General features: G+C 45.7%; 1 protein-coding gene across 2 annotated transcripts in view; it reads left to right on the forward strand.

Annotated features, from left to right (window-relative positions):
- The window catches only part of XDH (xanthine dehydrogenase), a 166,728-nt gene that overhangs the window by 54,220 nt on the left and 91,134 nt on the right, over positions 1-21,374 (forward strand). For both annotated transcript variants that reach the window (XM_077485875.1, XM_077485874.1), the window contains exons 6-8: positions 4,347-4,408; positions 18,140-18,202; positions 21,044-21,130. In XM_077485875.1, the coding sequence (XP_077342001.1) occupies positions 4,347-4,408; positions 18,140-18,202; positions 21,044-21,130 (212 nt within the window). The remainder of the gene's footprint in view (positions 1-4,346; positions 4,409-18,139; positions 18,203-21,043; positions 21,131-21,374) is intronic.

The following is a 21,374-nucleotide window of genomic DNA, read 5'->3' on the forward strand; positions in this document are numbered from 1 at the left end:
ATTTTTCGAAGGGACCGGGTCCGGCGGAGTTCCTTCTGAAAAATTTGAAGCATGTTCCATATTCTAAAGTCCGTCAGACTTTGGTGAATCAAAAGTCCGTTGCAGCCCACACACGATCGAATAGTCTGACGGAATCAGTCCGTCGGACTTTGGATGTTGAACAGTCCGCTCGTGTGTACGCCGCATTAGGGTGCAAATTTTTGATTTCACTCCTCACTTCCTATCACAGTTTCGAAGGCCATAAAATGCCAAAATAGCACAAAACCCCCCCAAATGACCCCATTTTGGAAAGTAGACACCCCAAGCTATTTACTGAGAGGCATGTTGAGTCCATTAAATATTTTATATTATATTTTGCCAGTTGCAGGAATTTTACAATTTTTTTTTTTTTTGCACAAAGTTGTCACTAAATGATATATTGCTCACACATGCTATGGGCATAAGTCAAATTACACCCCAAAATAAATTCTGCTGCTTCTCCCGAGTACGGGGATACTACATGTGGGGGACTTTTTGGGAGCCTAGCCACATACGGGACCCCGAAAACCAAGCACTGCCTTCCGGATTTAAATATAAAATGCTAGCAAAAAAAACTGTTAGCGATCGCAGGGATCAGGCCTGACTCTGCGATCGCTGCAGTTATGTGTTTAGTGTTTTGTAAGTGACAGTGATCGATCGATACTGCACTTGGGTGGGCTGGGCAGAGGGGCAAAACGCAGGTGCCAGCAGGTATCTGGGCTGATCCCGCTAACAATGCGTTTTTTTGGAACCCTAAACTGCTGGGGATGCTAGTATAAATCTGATCAGATCAGATATTGATCTGTTCAGATTCTATACCACTACGGGAGGTTTATGCTTTGCGTGTGGGTGTTAGCGGTACTGGCACTAACCTAGCGCTGCCTGGGGCGACGCAGACCCTGACCCTAAAACCTAATTGATATCACCCGCCGGGTGATCAGGGGGTTAAACCTTTATTGGGTAATAAATGGTGGGTGCCCTGATGCTATAAAAAGCAAACTAACCAGAGTCACCCATAACACTTATACGGTGATCACTGGTGAAAGGGTTAACTAGGGGCAATCAGGGGGTTCAAATTTTTATTAGGTAGTATATGGGGGTCCCTAGCGCTATATAAAAACCTGATGGGGAACCTAAAAAACGAACTGGCTAACCAGCGTCACCAGTGACACTTATACTGTGATCGCTGGTGAAAGGGTTAACTAGGGGCAATCAGGGGGTTAAAATCATTATTGGGTAGTATATGGGGGTACCTAGCGCTATAAAAACCTGGCGGTGAACCTAAAAAAATAACTAGCTACCTAGCGACACTAGTGACACTAATGCAGCGATCAGAAAAATGATCGCTTAGTGACACTGGCAAAAGGGGGTGAAAGGGTTAACTAGGGGCAATCAGGGGGTTAAAACCATTATTGGGTAGTATATCGGAGTACCTAGCGCTATAAAAACCTGGTGGTGAACCTAAAAAAATAACTAGCTACCTAGCGACATCAGTGACACTAATGCAGCGATCAGAAAAACGATCGCTTAGTGATACTGGCAAAAGGGGGTGAAAGGGTTAACTAGGGGCAATCAGGGGGTTAAAACCATTATTGGGTAGTATATCGGGGTACCTAGCGCTATAAAAACCTGGCGGTGAACCTAAAAAAATAACTAGCTACCTAGCGACACTAGCGACAATAATGCAGCGATCAGAAAAATGATCGCTTAGTGACACTGGCAAAAGAGGGTGAAAGGGTTAACTAGGGGCAATCAGGGGGTTAAAACCATTATTGGGTAGTATATCGGGGTACCTAGCGCTATAAAAACCTGGCGGTGAACCTAAAAAAATAACTAGCTACCTAGCGACACTAATGCAGCGATCAGAAAAATGATCGCTTAGTGACACTGGCAAAAGGGGGTGAAAGGGTTAACTCTCGGGGCAAGGATCGGGGGGGGGGTTGTGTGCCTGTGTGTGCCTACATGTCAGTGTAGTGTTGGTGCACACTTACTTTCTGTCTTCTCCTCGTAGTCCGGTCAAAAAGACCGCCCCGAGGAGAATGACATCACTTCCTCCCTGCCTGTGTATACAATACACAGTGGGAGGAAGCTTCTCATTCGCCAGGAGCGATCGAGAGGGGATCCTGAAGCGAAACGGACCGCCGTATCCAGCGGGAGGGGGTCCGATCGGACCCCCCACCCGCTGGAAGGCAAGCACGTACATGTACGTGCTTGTGCCTGTACGTACCATTCCAATGACGTACATTGGCAATACGGCGGTCCTTAAGTGGTTAATACCACTTTAACTCTTTTAAGGTGCACCTAAGCTCAAGTTATTTTCAGAGTCTTTTTAGATTGGATAAGTAAAGACAATATAAAGTACTGGAAATACTTTTGCTGGGGAAAATGCCTCCCCGGGCTCCCTCCTGGACTGGCAATGTGTTTAAACGCTTGCCGACCAGCCACCGTCATTTTACTGCAGGAGGTCGGCACGATCCCGCGAACCGTCATAGCTATACTTCTGCTCGCCGCGCCCGCGCTGCACAGCGGAAGTGCCGATGCTCGTGGCCGACAGTCGTGATGACCACCGGCCATGAGCGATCGCGAGCACTAGAGACAGAACAGGGATGATTGTGTGTAAACAGCGACAGATCGTGTGTTCCTATTAGCTAAAAACCACGGTCCGTCACTTCCTTTTTCAGTCCCCTCCCCCTTCAGTTAGAAACACATAGCAGGGAACACAGTTAACCCCTTGATCACCCCCTATTTTTAACCCCCTCCCTGCCAGTGACATTTTTCCAATAATCAGTGCATTTTTATAGCACTGATCGCTGTATAAATGCCAATGGTCCCAAAAATGTGTGAAAAGTGTCCTATGTATCCACCATAATGTCGCAGTCCTGATAAAAATTGCAGATTGCCGCTATTAATAGTAAGAAAAAAAATTATAATAAAAATGCTATAAAACTATCCCCTATTTTGTAGATGCTATAACTTTTGTGCAAACCAATCAATATACGCTTATTTTTACCAAAAATATGTAGAAAATACATATTGGGCAAAACTGAGAAAAAATATGCTTTAAAAAAAAAAAAAAAAGAAAAAAAGGGGGATATTTATTATAGCAAAAATCACAAAATATTGTGTTTTTTTTTTCAAAATGGTCGCTTTTTTTGTTTATAGTATAGTATAGAGTCGATCAAATACCACCAAGAGAAAGCTCTATTTATGGGAAAAAAAAGGACGTCAATTTTGTTTGGGTGCAGCATCGCACGACCGCGCAATTGTCAGTTAAAGCGACGCGGTGCCGTATCGCAAAAAATGGTCATTCAGCAGCCAAATTTTCCGGGGCTGAATTGGTTAAAGTCTGAATGTGTTTAAACCTGCTCCTGTGATTTCTTATTGAAAGGGTAGATCAGTCAGTTTGTGCCTTTGTGAGATTTAGGGCAGCACAGTGGTGTAGTGGTTAGCACTCTCACCTAGCAGTAAGAAGGGTTGCTGATTCGAATCCCAACCACAACAATACCTGCCTGGAGTTTGCATGTTCTCCCTGTGCCTGCGTGGGTTTCCTCCGGGTACTTTGGTTTCCTCCCACAATCCAAAGATATGCAGGTAGGTTAATTGGCTTCTGTCCAAAATTGGCCCTAGTATATGAATGGGGACCTTGGATTGTGAGCTCCTTGAGGGTAGGGACAGACATGAGTGTGCAATGTACAGGGATAGGGACAATTGTAGACACTCACTCAGGTTTAACTGGATGGACTGGTGTCTTTATTCAACCTTACTAACCATAAAACTATGAGATATCACATGACCAAGTGCCAAGGCTTTCAGACTCTGATAGCATTTTCTCCAGGGAATGGAAATATTTCAGACATCACTACAGTATAAATAGGGAGATTTTGCACCAACATATTCAAATAACTTCACCGGTCGAGGTTTGTCGAACAAGAAGAGTCACACATAGATTGAAATTCGGCCTGTTTTTGCTAAATCAGCCCAATTTTTAGGTCTTGCTTAACAAGCCCCGATGCATATATTTCAGATGCCATATAAGCCCAGCAAAAGGATTTGTCCATCTGCATTATAAGGAGGGGATGGAGGAATCTGTTTAGATCATAACTTCTTTTCAGGTTATAGACATGTGTAAATGGTTTCGTTTTCTCTGCCAAGTTCTACATGAAGTAGTGTTGTATAAACTAGTAAAATAAAGAGTATAATAATTGTAAAAAGCCAAATGGAACATTTATGGAAATTGTCATATACTGTATGTAGTATTTACTGATTGATTTATCTGTAGTGACCAGATGTAGTCAAATCTGATATCCTAATTATTGTCACCCAATCAGGGAATCTCTGTCGATGTACCGGATATCGTCCTATTCTTCAGGGCTTCAAGACGTTTGCCAAAGTGAGTTTTATCTTTGCTTAGGAGTGTTGTTACTCCCTGGATTAAAGTGTATGTTACCCCGTTTCCTATTCCTTATACAGTGCCTCGAAAAAAAATTCATACCCCTTGACACCCCTTGACATTTTCCACATTTTGCCATGTTACAACCAAAAACATAAATGTATTTTATTGGGATTTTATGTGATAGATCAACACAAAGTGGCACATAATTGTGGAGTGGAAGGAAAATAATAAATGGTTTTTAAAATTTTTACAAAAAAATCGGAAGTGTGGCATGCATTTTTATTCAGCCTCCCTTTACTCTGATACCCCTAACTAACATCTAGTGGAACCAGTTGCCTTCAGAAGTCACCTAATTAGTAAATAGTGTCCACCTGTGTGTAATTTAAGCTCAGTATAAATACAGCTGTTATGTGAAGCCCTCAGAGGGTTTTTAGAAAACTTTAGTGAACAAACAGCATCATGAAAGCCAAGGAACACACCAGACAGGTCAGGGATAAAGTTTTGGAGAAGTTTCAAACAGAGTTAGGTCATAAAAAATATCCCAAGCTTTGAATATCTCCTGGAGCACTGTTCAATTCATCATCTGAAAATGTAAAGAGTATGGCACAACTGAAAACCTACCAAGACATGGCCGTCCACCTAAACTGACAGGCCAGGCAAGGAGAGCATTAATCAGAGAAGCAACCAAGAAACCCATGGTAACTCTGGAGGAGCTGCAGAGATCCACAGCTCAGGTGGGAGAATCTGTCCACAGATCAACTATTAGTTACGTATCCACAAATCTGGCCTTTATGGAAGAAGAAAGCCATTGTTGAAAGAAAGCCATAAGAAGTCCTGTTTGCAGTTTGCGAGAAGCCATGTGGGGGACACAGCAAACATGTGGAAGAAGGTGCTCTGGTCAGATGAGACCAAAATGTAACTTTTTAGCCTAAAAGCAAAATGCTATGTGTGGCGGAAAACTAACACTGCACATTACCCTGAACACACCATCCCCACTGTGAATCATGGTGGTGGCAGTGTCATGTTGTTAGGGATGCTTTTTTCAGCAGGGACAGGGAAGCTAAAGTTGATGGGAAGATGGATGGAGTCAAATACTGGGGAATCTTAGAAGAAAACTTGCCAGAGTCTGCAAAAGACTCAAGACTGAGGCAGAGGTTCTCCTTCCAGCAGGACAATGACTCTAAACATACAGCCAGAGCTGCAATGGAATGGTTTAGATCAAAGCATATTCATGTGTTAAAATGGCCCAGTCAAAGTCTGGCCCTAAATCCAATTACGAATCTGTGGCAAGATGTTGAAAATTTCTGTTCACAGATGCTCTCCATCCAATCTGACAGAGTTTGAGCTATTTTTCAAACAAGAATGGGCAAAAAACTCACTCTCTAGATGTACAAAGCTGGTGGAGAAATACCCAAAAAGACTTGCATCTGTAATTGCAGTGAAAGGTGGTTCTACAAAGTATTGACTCAGGGGGGGCTGAAAACAAATACACGCCACATTTTTCACATATTTATTTGTAAATGATTTTCCTTCTACTTCACAATTATGTGCCAATTTGTGTTGGTCTATCCCATAAAATCCCAATAAAACACCTTTATGTTTTTGGTTGTAACATGAAAAAATGTGGAAAATTTTAAGGGGTATGAATACTTTTTCCAGGAACTGTATGTGTATGTTGTACCGTGTACTTATGTTAAAAAGTATGCTGTTCTCTTTGTATTTCTTCCTTTGTGTGAAATATCTGATTATCCTGTCAGTCCCCTGGCAAAGGCATAGAAGCACATCCTTCCCAGTGGGTCAGTTTCCTAACTGTGCTGAGAGCACAGCCTGCCAATCCTCCAATGGCCAAGACGTGTGCTGACACACTTCCTACACAGCTCTTTACTGGGAAGCTCAGTATATTGCTCTTTGTCTGCTAGCCGCTAACACACCCTCCCCACAGTCTCTACCCCCACCTTTATAATGTGTGCGTGTATACCCTTCACATTTTTGTAAATATTTTATTATATCTTTTCATGTGACAACACTGAAGAAATGACACTTGTCTACAATGTAAAGTAGTGAGTGTACAGCTTGTTTAACAGTGTAAATTTGCTGTTCCCTCAAAATAACTCAACACAGCCATTAATGTCTAAACCGCTGACAACGAAAGTGAGTACACCCCTAAGTGAAAATGTCCAAATTGGACCCAAAGTGTCAATATTTTGTGTGGCCACTAGTGATGGACGAACTTCCGACGGGACGTTTCGCGAACGCGAAATGCGAACGGACCCAAACGTTCGCGAAACCGAACGTTCGCCGCGGGCCCCATTGACTTCAATGGGAGGCGAACTTTGCAAACCTTCATGTCGAATTTGCGGCCACGTGGTAATTATTAGGGGGTAAAACGTAGTCCCACCATCTGGACAATGACATAATACATGTATGAGGTGAATTTGGGATCGATAACTACAAGCATTTTTATTTTATTTGGGAAATTGTTCTAACAATTCAGGACTATGGAGCTAATGAAGGCAATGGAGGAGAGGGAAGGTCAGGGACCAGGGTAGGCAAAGAAGAGGGTGCAGGAGATGATCACCAGCAGCGTGACATACCGGAATGACACATGCACCGTGATAGAGGCATCTGACAGCAGCACCGTAATACAGAGCACTGACAGCAGCACCGTGACATACAGCGCTGACAGCAGCACCGTGACATACAGCGCTGACAGCAGCACCGTGACATACAGCGCTGACAGCAGCACCGTGACATACAGCGCTGACAGCAGCACCGTGACATACAGCGCTGACAGCAGCACCGTGACATACAGCGCTGACAGCAGCACCGTGACATACAGCGCTGACAGCAGCACCGTGACATACAGCGCTGACAGCAGCACCGTGACATACAGCGCTGACAGCAGCACCGTGACATACAGCGCTGACAGCAGCACCGTGACATACAGCGCTGACAGCAGCACCGTGACATACAGCACTGACAGCAGCACCGTAAGCAGCCGCAGGAGGAAGTCAGCACAGCACAGGGATGGTGTGATCCCCTCATAATAAGAACCCCCAGGAGGAAGTCAGCACAGCACAGGGATAGTGTGATCCCTTCATAATAAGAACCCCCAGGAGGAAGTCAGCACAGCACAGGGATATCATAAGCAGCCCCAGTAGAAATATGACACCGCTCAACCTCTTCAAAGAGGAGGGTAGGGGCATATAGTACGGTGTGCTTTTTTGGGTCAAGGAAGTGAGCCAAATGAATTAAGAAGGTCTGTGTGCTTGATTAAAAAAATAGTTTATAGACATATACATGGTCTACTGGTCACATGTGTTGAATTCCTCCGAGATCCATGCCTCATTCATTTTTAGAAATGTGAGGTAGTTAACACTGTGGTGAGCTAGGCGAGTACGCTTATCGGTCACAATCCCCCCTGCTGCGCTGAACGTCCTTTCGGACAGGACACTGGATGAGGGGCAAGCCAACAGTTCGATTGCAAATTGGGCAAGCTCTGGCCAGAGGTCAAGCCTGCCCACCCAGTAGTCTAGGGGTTCATCACTCCTCAGAGCGTCCACATCGGCCGTTAACCCAATGTAGTCGGACACCTGACGGTCTAGGCGTTCCCTGATGCTGGATCCGGATGACACCTGTCGATGGGTCGGCTGAAAGAATGACCTCATATCCGAAGTCACCAACACATCTTCAAACCGGCCTCTTCTTGCAGGCGCTGTTGGATTGGTACCCGCAAATCCTTCTCTGGGAGTGGGAATTGCTCCTCTGCCAGCGCACGCAAAAGCAGAATGCAGCATTTCTCGAAGCAAGGCCTGGAAGTGCTGCATTCTGACAGCCCTCTGCGACGGCGGTAACATTTCCGCCATTTTGTGTTTGTACCGGGGGTCTAAGTACGTTGCCACCCAGTACTGGTCCTTGACCCTCATGCTTTTTATACGGGGGTCCCTATTAAAACACTGGAGCATGAAGGCCCCCATTTGCACTAAAGTGGAAGCGGTGTGGTGGCCTGGCTCCTGCTCATCATCCAGGATAATGTCGTCCTCTTCATTCTCCTCTCCCCATCCTCGCACAACAGGGATCCCAGAAAGGTTTAAAGCATGCTCTTCTTGCTCCTGCTCATCCGCCCCGGCACCATCCTCCTCTGACTCCTCATCAGACTCCTGTTGTTGACTTGTCTCAGATAGAGTAGCCCCCCCTGGGAATTCATCCAGCATTGCGACTTCCTCATCTTCCCGCTCCTGCTCCTCCACAGCCTGATCAATGACACGACGCAATGCACGCTCCAGAAAGAAGGCATAAGGTACCATGTCACTGATGGCGCCATGGCTGCGACTGACCAGTTTGGTGATCTCCTCAAATGGCCGCAGAAGTCTGCATGTGTCGCGCATGAGCAGCCACTGGCGCGGTGAAAAAAAACCCAGCTCCCCAGAACCGTTTCTTTCGCAGAGTTCATACAGGTAGACGTTAACTGCACGTTTCTGCTGGAGCAGCCTATCAAGCATATAGAAGGTTGAGTTCCATCGCGTCGGGCAATCGCAAATAAGACGTCTGACCGGCAGATGGTGTCGCCGCTGAATGTCAGCAAGGCGAGCCATGGCCGTGTAAGATCTTCTGAAATGGGCCGAGATTTTCCTTGCCTGCCGCAAGATGTCCTGGACCCCAGGGTATTTGACAAGGAATCGATGCACGACCAAGTTTAAGACGTGTGCCATGCACGGCACGTGCGTGATTTTGCCCTGTTTCAATGCGCTAAGCAGATTGGCACCGTTGTCACACACCACTTTACCAACTGTCAAATTGAGCGGTGTTAGCCACTCATCTGCCTGTGAACGCAAAGCTGAAAGGAGTGCCGGGCCAGTGTGGCTCTTTGCTTCCAGGCACAACAGACGCAGCACGGCATGGCAACGTCTCACCTGGCATGTGGAATAGGTTCTGGGGAGCTTGGGCGGTGCAGTGGAAGAGACGCTAGCAGCGGAAAAGGAGGAGGCAGCTGAGGAGGAGAGGGAGGAGGATGGAGTAGGAGGAGGAGAAGAAGAGTCAGGCCTGCATGCAATCCGTGGCGGTAAAACCAAATCTACACGGGTGCCACGGGTTACATGCTTGACGGCCGTCAGAAGGTTCACCCAGTGGGCAGTAAAACTGATATACCTTCCCTGCCCGTGTTTGCTAGACCACGTGTCTGTGGTCAGATGTATCTTGGCACCGACACTGTGTGCCAGAGATACATTCACTTGCCGCTGAACATGGCCATATAGCTCTGGGATGCCCTTCTCTGAGAAATACTTCCTTCCTGGGACCTTCCATTGTGGTGTTCCAATGGCCACAAATTTGCGAAAGGCCTCCGAGTCCACCAGTTTATATGGCAGTAGTTGGCGGGCTATGAGTTCTGACAAGCCAGCCGCCAACCGTTGGGCAAGAGGGTTATCCGGCATCATCATTTTTTTACGCTCAAACATTAGGCCCACGGAAGCCTGCCTTTTTGCAGAAAAATGTGAGCTTGGCTTGATGGAAGGTGGAGTGGAGGACAATTGTGAGGAGAGAGGAGAAGGAGAAGTAGAAGACGAGGCTGGACGGTGAGAGCCTGCAGTGTGGCTTTGTGTGTTCCGTTGCTCCCACTGGGCTCGGTGATGGCTGCTCATGTGCCTTCTTAAGGCGGTCGTCCCTAGGTGAGTATTGGGCTTACCGCGACTAACGCGTTGACTGCAAAGATTGCAGATGGCAACGCTATTGTCAGCAGCGGACACGTTAAAAAAAGCCCACACTGCGGAGCCATGTGCCGGTGTCCTGGGAGCGCCAGATGTGACCGTACATGGTCGATGACTCGCTCCTGATACATTTGCAGTCTGCTTTGTCCCTGCTGTGCAATGTAAGTCATTGCTGCTTCTCCTCCCTATCTGCTGGTCCATATCTCCCTCTGAACTCCCCTCCTCTTCCTCTCTTGTGGGCACCCACGTGACATCACTAGACACGTCATCATCAACGTCACCTTCCCCACCGCTATAAGTAGAGATCTCGGAGTAGGCAGCAACACCGGGGACCAACCTCCTCCTTGGGCTGATCTGGGTACTGGCGTCAGACTGCTGAGTAGCGCTTGTTGCTACCTCCTCTTCCTGATCCAATACCAAGAGTGGCTGCGCATCAGAAATGTCCTCTTGATATGGATCGGAAAATAATTCCAGTGACTCAAGCGGAAGGTATGTGGTGGTGGTGGTGGTGGTCGTGTTGTTGGTGGTAGTGTCTTTGGGGGTGCACATAGCAGAGAGTGAAGAAGAGGGTGCAGATCGAGAGGATGAGGAGGGTGCAGAAGAGTAAGGCTGAGCGAGCCACTCAACCAAGTCTGGTGCATCCTTTAAAGTAATTGAACGCACCTTCTGCAACTTCCCACTTTGGCTCAAGCCTGTTGCTCCTGCCCTACCCCTACCACCCCTGCGGAAGGGCCTGCCTCTTCCTCTGCCTGTCATTTTTTAAATGACCCTGTGACAAAACTCTTAGTCCCTATACCGCTGAAGGACTGCTGCAGTATAGGTGAGCGGTCAGCAGTGGTGCACGTCAACCCTATCTATTGTGGACCTATAGCGGTCCTTACAGAACAGCAGACTGTACCGCACTCAAGCCTATGTACCGTAGCACCCTATACCAAGTTACCAGTCCTTATAAGAACTTTTGTGGACCAAGCAGGTTGTGTATTAGTGTTTAGCAGACTGTACGTCAGTCCCTATACCGCTGAAGGACTGCTGCAGTATAGGGCAGCGGTCAGCAGTGGTGCACGTCAACCCTATCTATTGTGGACCGATAGCGGTCCTTACAGAACAGCAGACTGTACCGCACTCAAGCCTATGTACCGTAGCACCCTATACCAAGTTACCAGTCCTTATAAGAACTTTTGTGGACCAAGCAGGTTGTGTATTAGTGTTTAGCAGACTGTACGTCAGTCCCTATACCGCTGAAGGACTGCTGCAGTATAGGGCAGCGGTCAGCAGTGGTGCACGTCAACCCTATCTATTGTGGACCGATAGCGGTCCTTACAGAACAGCAGACTGTACCGCACTCAAGCCTATGTACCGTAGCACCCTATACCAAGTTACCAGTCCTTATAAGAACTTTTGTGGACCAAGCAGGTTGTGTATTAGTGTTTAGCAGACTGTACGTCAGTCCCTATACCGCTGAAGGACTGCTGCAGTATAGGGCAGCGGTCAGCAGTGGTGCACGTCAACCCTATCTATTGTGGACCGATAGCGGTCCTTACAGAACAGCAGACTGTACCGCACTCAAGCCTATGTACCGTAGCACCCTATACCAAGTTACCAGTCCTTATAAGAACTTTTGTGGAACAAGCAGGTTGTGTGTTAGTGATTAGCAGACTGTACGTCAGTCCCTATACCGCTGAAGGACTGCTGCAGTATAGGGCAGCGGTCAGCAGTGGTGCACGTCAACCCTATCTATTGTGGACCGATAGCGGTCCTTACAGAACAGCAGACTGTACCGCACTCAAGCCTATGTACCGTAGCACCCTATACCAAGTTACCAGTCCTTATAAGAACTTTTGTGGAACAAGCAGGTTGTGTGTTAGTGATTAGCAGACTGTACGTCAGTCCCTATACCGCTGAAGGACTGCTGCAGTATAGGGCAGCGGTCAGCAGTGGTGCACGTCAACCCTATCTATTGTGGACCGATAGCGGTCCTTACAGAACAGCAGACTGTACCGCACTCAAGCCTATGTACCGTAGCACCCTATACCAAGTTACCAGTCCTTATAAGAACTTTTGTGGAACAAGCAGGTTGTGTGTTAGTGATTAGCAGACTGTACGTCAGTCCCTATACCGCTGAAGGACTGCTGCAGTATAGGTGAGCGGTCAGCAGTGGTGCACGTCAACCCTATCTATTGTGGACCGATAGCGGTCCTTACAGAACAGCAGACTGTACCGCACTCAAGCCTATGTACCGTAGCACCCTATACCAAGTTACCAGTCCTTATAAGAACTTTTGTGGACCAAGCAGGTTGTGTATTAGTGTTTAGCAGACTGTACGTCAGTCCCTATACCGCTGAAGGACTGCTGCAGTATAGGGCAGCGGTCAGCAGTGGTGCACGTCAACCCTATCTATTGTGGACCGATAGCGGTCCTTACAGAACAGCAGACTGTACCGCACTCAAGCCTATGTACCGTAGCACCCTATACCAAGTTACCAGTCCTTATAAGAACTTTTGTGGACCAAGCAGGTTGTGTATTAGTGTTTAGCAGACTGTACGTCAGTCCCTATACCGCTGAAGGACTGCTGCAGTATAGGGCAGCGGTCAGCAGTGGTGCACGTCAACCCTATCTATTGTGGACCGATAGCGGTCCTTACAGAACAGCAGACTGTACCGCACTCAAGCCTATGTACCGTAGCACCCTATACCAAGTTACCAGTCCTTATAAGAACTTTTGTGGACCAAGCAGGTTGTGTATTAGTGTTTAGCAGACTGTACGTCAGTCCCTATACCGCTGAAGGACTGCTGCAGTATAGGGCAGCGGTCAGCAGTGGTGCACGTCAACCCTATCTATTGTGGACCGATAGCGGTCCTTACAGAACAGCAGACTGTACCGCACTCAAGCCTATGTACCGTAGCACCCTATACCAAGTTACCAGTCCTTATAAGAACTTTTGTGGAACAAGCAGGTTGTGTGTTAGTGATTAGCAGACTGTACGTCAGTCCCTATACCGCTGAAGGACTGCTGCAGTATAGGTGAGCGGTCAGCAGTGGTGCACGTCAACCCTATCTATTGTGGACCGATAGCGGTCCTTACAGAACAGCAGACTGTACCGCACTCAAGCCTATGTACCGTAGCACCCTATACCAAGTTACCAGTCCTTATAAGAACTTTTGTGGACCAAGCAGGTTGTGTATTAGTGTTTAGCAGACTGTACGTCAGTCCCTATACCGCTGAAGGACTGCTGCAGTATAGGGCAGCGGTCAGCAGTGGTGCACGTCAACCCTATCTATTGTGGACCGATAGCGGTCCTTACAGAACAGCAGACTGTACCGCACTCAAGCCTATGTACCGTAGCACCCTATACCAAGTTACCAGTCCTTATAAGAACTTTTGTGGACCAAGCAGGTTGTGTATTAGTGTTTAGCAGACTGTACGTCAGTCCCTATACCGCTGAAGGACTGCTGCAGTATAGGGCAGCGGTCAGCAGTGGTGCACGTCAACCCTATCTATTGTGGACCGATAGCGGTCCTTACAGAACAGCAGACTGTACCGCACTCAAGCCTATGTACCGTAGCACCCTATACCAAGTTACCAGTCCTTATAAGAACTTTTGTGGAACAAGCAGGTTGTGTGTTAGTGATTAGCAGACTGTACGTCAGTCCCTATACCGCTGAAGGACTGCTGCAGTATAGGGCAGCGGTCAGCAGTGGTGCACGTCAACCCTATCTATTGTGGACCGATAGCGGTCCTTACAGAACAGCAGACTGTACCGCACTCAAGCCTATGTACCGTAGCACCCTATACCAAGTTACCAGTCCTTATAAGAACTTTTGTGGACCAAGCAGGTTGTGTATTAGTGTTTAGCAGACTGTACGTCAGTCCCTATACCGCTGAAGGACTGCTGCAGTATAGGGCAGCGGTCAGCAGTGGTGCACGTCAACCCTATCTATTGTGGACCGATAGCGGTCCTTACAGAACAGCAGACTGTACCGCACTCAAGCCTATGTACCGTAGCACCCTATACCAAGTTACCAGTCCTTATAAGAACTTTTGTGGAACAAGCAGGTTGTGTGTTAGTGATTAGCAGACTGTACGTCAGTCCCTATACCGCTGAAGGACTGCTGCAGTATAGGGCAGCGGTCAGCAGTGGTGCACGTCAACCCTATCTATTGTGGACCGATAGCGGTCCTTACAGAACAGCAGACTGTACCGCACTCAAGCCTATGTACCGTAGCACCCTATACCAAGTTACCAGTCCTTATAAGAACTTTTGTGGAACAAGCAGGTTGTGTGTTAGTGATTAGCAGACTGTACGTCAGTCCCTATACCGCTGAAGGACTGCTGCAGTATAGGTGAGCGGTCAGCAGTGGTGCACGTCAACCCTATCTATTGTGGACCGATAGCGGTCCTTACAGAACAGCAGACTGTACCGCACTCAAGCCTATGTACCGTAGCACCCTATACCAAGTTACCAGTCCTTATAAGAACTTTTGTGGACCAAGCAGGTTGTGTATTAGTGTTTAGCAGACTGTACGTCAGTCCCTATACCGCTGAAGGACTGCTGCAGTATAGGGCAGCGGTCAGCAGTGGTGCACGTCAACCCTATCTATTGTGGACCGATAGCGGTCCTTACAGAACAGCAGACTGTACCGCACTCAAGCCTATGTACCGTAGCACCCTATACCAAGTTACCAGTCCTTATAAGAACTTTTGTGGAACAAGTGAGTTGTGAATGTTTAGCAGACTGCAGCAGAAGGGCAGCAGTCAAGTATAATATCCTTTCTATATTTGGAAGAAAGAATATTATACATGTACAAGCCTATTACTGTACCACTGATACCAGTCCTGAAAAGAACCTTTGTGGAACTAATAATAACAGCAAGTCTTTAAAATTACCCTCACTGCCTGACAACACTGCTTCCTTCCTGTCCCTATACAAATTGGCAAAAAAAGAGAACGATTAGTGGTTACTGGAACAGCTCTTTTGTGGACCTTGATAGTAACAGCTAATGATGATGATGATGATGATGATGATGAAAGACTAATCTGGCTGTCCCTGTAGCATACACCGTCCTTTCCCTTTCTCTAAACTAACAAAAGACACTCAGGCTGCTGCAAGAATCAGCAGCACAGCAAACCTATCAACACCTAACACCTATACCAGTCCTGAAAAGAACTTTTGTGTACCAAATAGCTAGTGGTTTATCTCTCCCTACTCCACACAGGAACCTGTCCCTATCGTAACAGAAGAAAGAATGTAAAATGGCCACCGGATCGGGTGTATTTATAGGTTAGGGGGAATGTACAAGTGTCCATGTGCTGTCATGTCTCAATTGGCTGTCCTGTATCACATGATAAACGTGTCACCAAAGGTTAAAGTTCTTGTATACATTAAACACGTAAGTCCGCCGCGGCGAACGACGGAAAAAGGCGTTCGAACGTGCGGACCGCGAATGTCGGAAATTCGCCGCGAAACGACCGCCGGGCGAAACGTTCGTCCATCACTAGTGGCCACCATTATTTTCCAGCACTGCCTTAAACCTTTTGGGCATGGAGTTCACCAGAGCTTCATAGATTGCCACTGGAGTCCTCTTCAACTCCTCAATGATGACATCACACATCTGGTGGATGTTAGAGACCTTGCGCTCCTCTACCTTCCATTTGAGGATGCCCCACAGATGCTCAATATGATATGGGTCTGGAGAAATGCTTGGCCAGTCCATCACCTTTACCCTCAGCTTCTTTAGCAAGGCAGTGGTCGTATTTGAGGTGTGTTTGGGGTCGTTATCAAGCTGGAATACTGCCCTGCGACCCAGTCTCCACAGGGAGGGGATCATGCTCTGCTTCAGTATGTCACCGTACATGTTGACATTCATGGCTCACTCAATGAACTGTAGCTCCCCAGTGTGCAGCACTCATGCAGCCCCAGACCAGGACACTCCCACCACCATGCTTGACTGTAGGCAAGACACACTTGTCTTTGTACTCATCACTTGGTTGCCGCCATATAAGCTTGATACCATCTGAACCAAATAAGTTTATTTTGTTCTCCTCAGGCCACAGAACATAGTTCCAGTAATCCATGTCCTTAGTCTGCTTGTCTTCAGCAAACTGTTTGCAAGCTTTCTTGTGCATCATCTTTAGAAGAGGCTTCCTTCTGGGATGACAGCCATGCAGACCATTTTGATGCAGTGTGCGGCGTATATGGTCCGAGCACTGACAGGCTGACCCCCCACCCCTTCAACCTCTGCAGCAATGCTGGCAGCACTCAAAAGTCTATTTCCCAAAGACAACCTCTGGATATCACGCTGAGCACGTGCACTCAACTTCTTTGGGGACTATGGGGAGGCCTGTTCTGAGTGGAACCTGTCCTGTTAAACCACTGTATTATCTTGGCCACCATGCTGCAGCTCAGTTTCAGGGTCTTGGCAATCTTATACCCTAGGCCATCTTTATGTAGAGCAACAATTCTTTTTGTTCAGATCCCCAGAGAGTTCTTTGCCACGAGGTGCCATGTTGAACTTCCAGTGACCAGTATGAGAGAGTGAGAGCGATAACACCAAATTTAATACACCTGCTCCCCATTCACACCGAGACCTTGTAACACGAACGAGTCACATGACACCGGGGAGGGAAAATGGCTAATTGGGCCCAATTTGGACATTTTCACTTAGGGGTGTACTCACTTTTGTTTTGTTAGACATTAATAGCTTTGTGTTGAGTTATTTTGAGGGGGCAGCAAAGTTACACTGTTATGCAAGCTGTATACTCACTACTTTACATTGTAGCAAAGTGTAATTTCTTCATGAAAAGATATAATAAAATATTTTCAAAAATGTGAAGGTTGTACTCACTTTTGTGAGATACTGTGTATATATATATATATATATATATATATATATATATATATATATATATATATACACAAATATGTATACTTTCATTCTTTTCTTTTTTTTCTTTTTTTTTAACTCAATGGGTTGTTTTACAAGGTGAGGGATCCCATATGCTTTAGGCCCCTTTCACACATGCGGATGGTATGTCCGTATTTCATCCATGCGTTTGCGGAAGAAATACGGGCCATACATTCATCCCTATGGGATAGCGGGTGTCTGCGGATGAGCATCCGCAGACACCCGCTATTGTCCGCCTCCGCAAATGTCCGATTCTGCAGACGGAGGAAAATCCTATTTTTCTGTCCGTCTGCAGAGCGGATCGGATGAACACGGACACACGGTCCGTGCTCGTCCGATCCCCATAGAGGAGAGCGGAGAGCTGAGAGGGCGGTCCCCGCACAGTGTGCGGAGACCGCCCTGTCCGCAGCCGGGTCAGCGGGGACAACGGAGCGATCCCCGCTGAGCGAGTGGATCATCACGGGGCGGATCTTTACTGATCCGCCCCGTGTGAAAGAGGCCTTAAAGTTAAGACACAAACCATGAACTGCTGTAGATAGTTTAGTCAGAGGTGAAACCAGGGGAGCTTACTCAGCCCTTGGCTTCTTATGTGTACTGGAATCTCCAACAGTGATATCTCCATGCTATAATTCCTCTCCTCTTCTTACATTCCCATTTGGATGGTGGGAGCCCCTCTATCTATCCGCTTGCCTTCTGGGGGATCATTTCTCCCCCCGAAGCATGATCATGCTTTATTGGGTCTTTTTGCCTTCCTCTGGATCACCCGTGGGCATAGAATTGTGTATATGGAGGTTTTCTGTTTATTTATTCTAGTAATTTTTTTTCTTTTCTATTTCTTGAACTAGATGGACTTATGTCTTTTTTCAACTTGACTAACCATGCAACTATGTAACTTAAGGTTAAATATATATTGTTAATACTTGCTCGGCTGAGGGATGCACCACAACCCAAAATCTGTTTATATTGTGTAGCAGACACAGCACAGCCACAAACCTGATAAATCAAATCTGTGAAAGACCTTGGCACGACCTTCCAAGCATGAGGTGGAGAATTTGAACTTGTAGCTGAGATGCCAGTTTTAATATTGTGGTCATTTTAACCCCAAATATATATTCTCTTAGGGCAGCTGTTGTGGCAAAAAAATGACCAATGATTGTTGTATGAACAAGAAGGAGGAAAATGAGGTGAGATCTACATAACTTTTTTTTTCTTTTGTTATGTATATTTTATTATATTTTCAACCAGGGGCAAAAAATTACAAATTACAGGACCCCATACCAGAATTTCACTGACCCTAATTACCCGCACTTTCAATTCTCTACTCTCTGGGATTTGACTTTATTGCAGTTTTGTTTGGGATGATCTTGATGTGTGCAGGTTTGTGTCCAATTTCTGAAATATTCATAGCATAATAAATACATTCCAGCCTGTCAGGAAATCTCTGTTTGATCGTATACTGTTTCTTTTTGCTGTAATAAGGAATTCGCTTTAAGCAGTCATGACTATAATTTCATAAACATGATACCATAACTGACATTCAACAAAATGTATTATTTATCACTGCTTAAAAACAAATACATTAAAAAATAAGATAAACCATATAGTGTTCCAAAGTTATATTGTACATAGAATGTAGTATCTTTGTAATAAATGAGGATTATTCTATTAAGTGGAAAACGAATATGCAATACAAAGTACAAGCAAAAATGGAAACCTTGTAAATAATTAAAACAAACCTATTCTCTAATTCACTAATTGATCTACTTAAAGAATAATTAAATTAAAATGAAAATTTAATTAAATGAAATTAAAATTAAAGTAGTGCATTTTATACAGCTTCAACCATGGCAACTATGCATAAACCATACATGTGGGATCATTTTAGAAGCTGGAAATCAGTGTAGAAGACACCGGGTCCCATGCCGGGCAACTGCCCTGCTGCATTGTGAGCACAGCAGGTTGGGCAGCAGAGATCACTGGAGGCAGCGGTGTCTACTAAAGTGATTACCAGCCTCTGTAGGGATTCCACAGGTATGGTATATGCAGTTAGGGTCAAAGCTGGACCAATGTAACTGTATACCTGGACTGTATGTATAAAATGCCATACTTATATTTTTTCTTTAACCTCCCTGGCGGTATGATTCAGTCTGGAATTAGGTGCTGAAAGGGGTACAATTATTTTGCACGGAAATCTGGCTTTTATTTTGTAGTCCTGTAATTCTTAGGAATAACGCTCTTAAATCTGTTCAAACCAGAGTCTAGCAGACATCCCGGGTATGATAAAGTTTATAATATAATAAAGAATAATAAAAATTATTCAATAATGTAATAAAATCCTAAAACACTGAAAAATTGTCACTTTTTGGTTGCTATGGACAATCTCCAAATTCCAGGCAGTAAAAAACTGTATTTATAATATAAAAGTGCATGCAGGGCATTGCACAGACCACTAGGGACAAAGGGGGTGTGTATTTTTTAATACAGCACTGTAATCTGTAAGATTACAGTGCTGTGTGTGTTTAGTGTGTTTTTACTTTTTTGAATTTGCCGCCGTTCTCCGCTCCCATGCGCCGTAACGTCGCAGGGAACGGAGCTCGGCGGCATTCGGCACTGTGAATCGAGCGGAGGACGGCTCGATCGCACAGCGCGGCGGACATCGCTGGATCCAGGGGACAAGGTGAGTAACGCTCCCTGTGTCCTCCCCTGCATCGAGCAAAGCCATCCCGAGTCTGGCTCGGGGTTACCGCTCCTGTCAGTATATTCCTACCCCGAGCCAGACTCGGGATTACCGCTAGGGGGGTTAACATAACTTTGGAGAACCGAGAGAAAATGCAGTTGCTAGTACAGGCATGAGAATGGATGCATTTTTTTTTTAAATCTCAAATATAGATCATCAGATTTGGACATTATTTGACATACTTGAGATGACTGCAAAAATTACCAGGCTACCAAGCAGAAGACTTAGCCCACGTACACACGGTCGGAGATTTTGCCAACCAAATCCGTCGGATTTTGCCCGTCGGATTTAGTCCGACGGATTGTGTCCGAAACTGTTGCATACACACGGTCGGGCCAAGTTGTCGAAAAATCCGATCTTTCAGAACGTGATGACGTAATTTCGTTACGATGGGACTACATTCAGGCTAGTAGCCAATAGCTTTGATGTAGGAATTTGATCTGAGCATGCGTGGCACTTGGTCCGATGAAAATGCTCTACACATGATCGGATAAGGTCCGTCCGGCCCAGTTGGTCGGAAAATATTTCCAACATGTTGGAAAATTGGGTCGGACGGAGATTCGGACGGAATCAGTCCGATGCATATCACACACAGTCGGATTATCTGACGACACGGTCCGATAAGACTCATTCCGACAGATTCTCCGACCGTGTGTACAAGGGCTTAGATCACCCAAAAGAGCACACTCAGAACAAGACACAGAACACTCAGCAGAAGATATAGAAGCTTAGTAGATGGAACATGACAGTCAGTACACATAAGGCACTCAGTAGAAAGATATGGGACACTCAGTGGGAGAAGTGGGATAATCTGTAGTAAATATGGGGCATTCCGTGGAGACCATGGGGCACTTAGAACAAGTCATAGGACATTCAACAGAAGACATAGGGCACCCATCAGAAGACATGAGATACTTAGAAATGTAGTAATAAACATGAGACACTCAGTTGAGAACACGATCACTCAATAGAAGACCACCCCCTACCAAAATTTTACTGGCCACGTTTCCCAATCAACTTTGCTTGAGATAATCTGGTTATGTACAGCTTTGTGTACAACATCAGAAGCACAGATCACATATACTGTATAAGTTTTCCAACCTGCTAGGAACTCACTGTGTGATCAGATGCTGTTTTGTTTTGCAGAAAAAAAGTAATGACTATGACTATAATTTCATAAAGATGATGGCATGACTGAAAAATGCATCTTCATTGCTTAAAAAATAGATATTGATTAAAACAGAAATACATGTGTAATGTTGTAAAATTCATTTTGTTTTCTTTACAGACAAAAATATCCTCAGCTTTGTTTGACCCATCAGAATTCAGACCTTTGGACCCAACGCAAGAGCTAATTTTTCCTCCAGAACTACTGGTAAGAGTTAGCTGGAGATGAACAATCAACCGTTTTGGGTATAGATGATTGCAATGTACTGCATCTCACTTTTTGAACAACCATCACTGTGAAAAGAAATAAAAGTGCCAAATCTGCATACAGTACTAGTAAAAATATAAATTTGTTAACACAAAAAAATCAATGTAATTACATTTACAGGTTATATTATGTGTTAACAGTTGTAAATGTAAATGATATATAGATACAATCAGGGCAGAACTTA

Source organism: Lithobates pipiens, unplaced genomic scaffold (genome assembly GCF_037356315.1).
Source record: "Lithobates pipiens isolate NorthernLeopardFrog02 unplaced genomic scaffold, aLitPip1_a1.2 Scaffold_18, whole genome shotgun sequence".
NCBI classification, from domain to species: domain Eukaryota; kingdom Metazoa; phylum Chordata; class Amphibia; order Anura; family Ranidae; genus Lithobates; species Lithobates pipiens.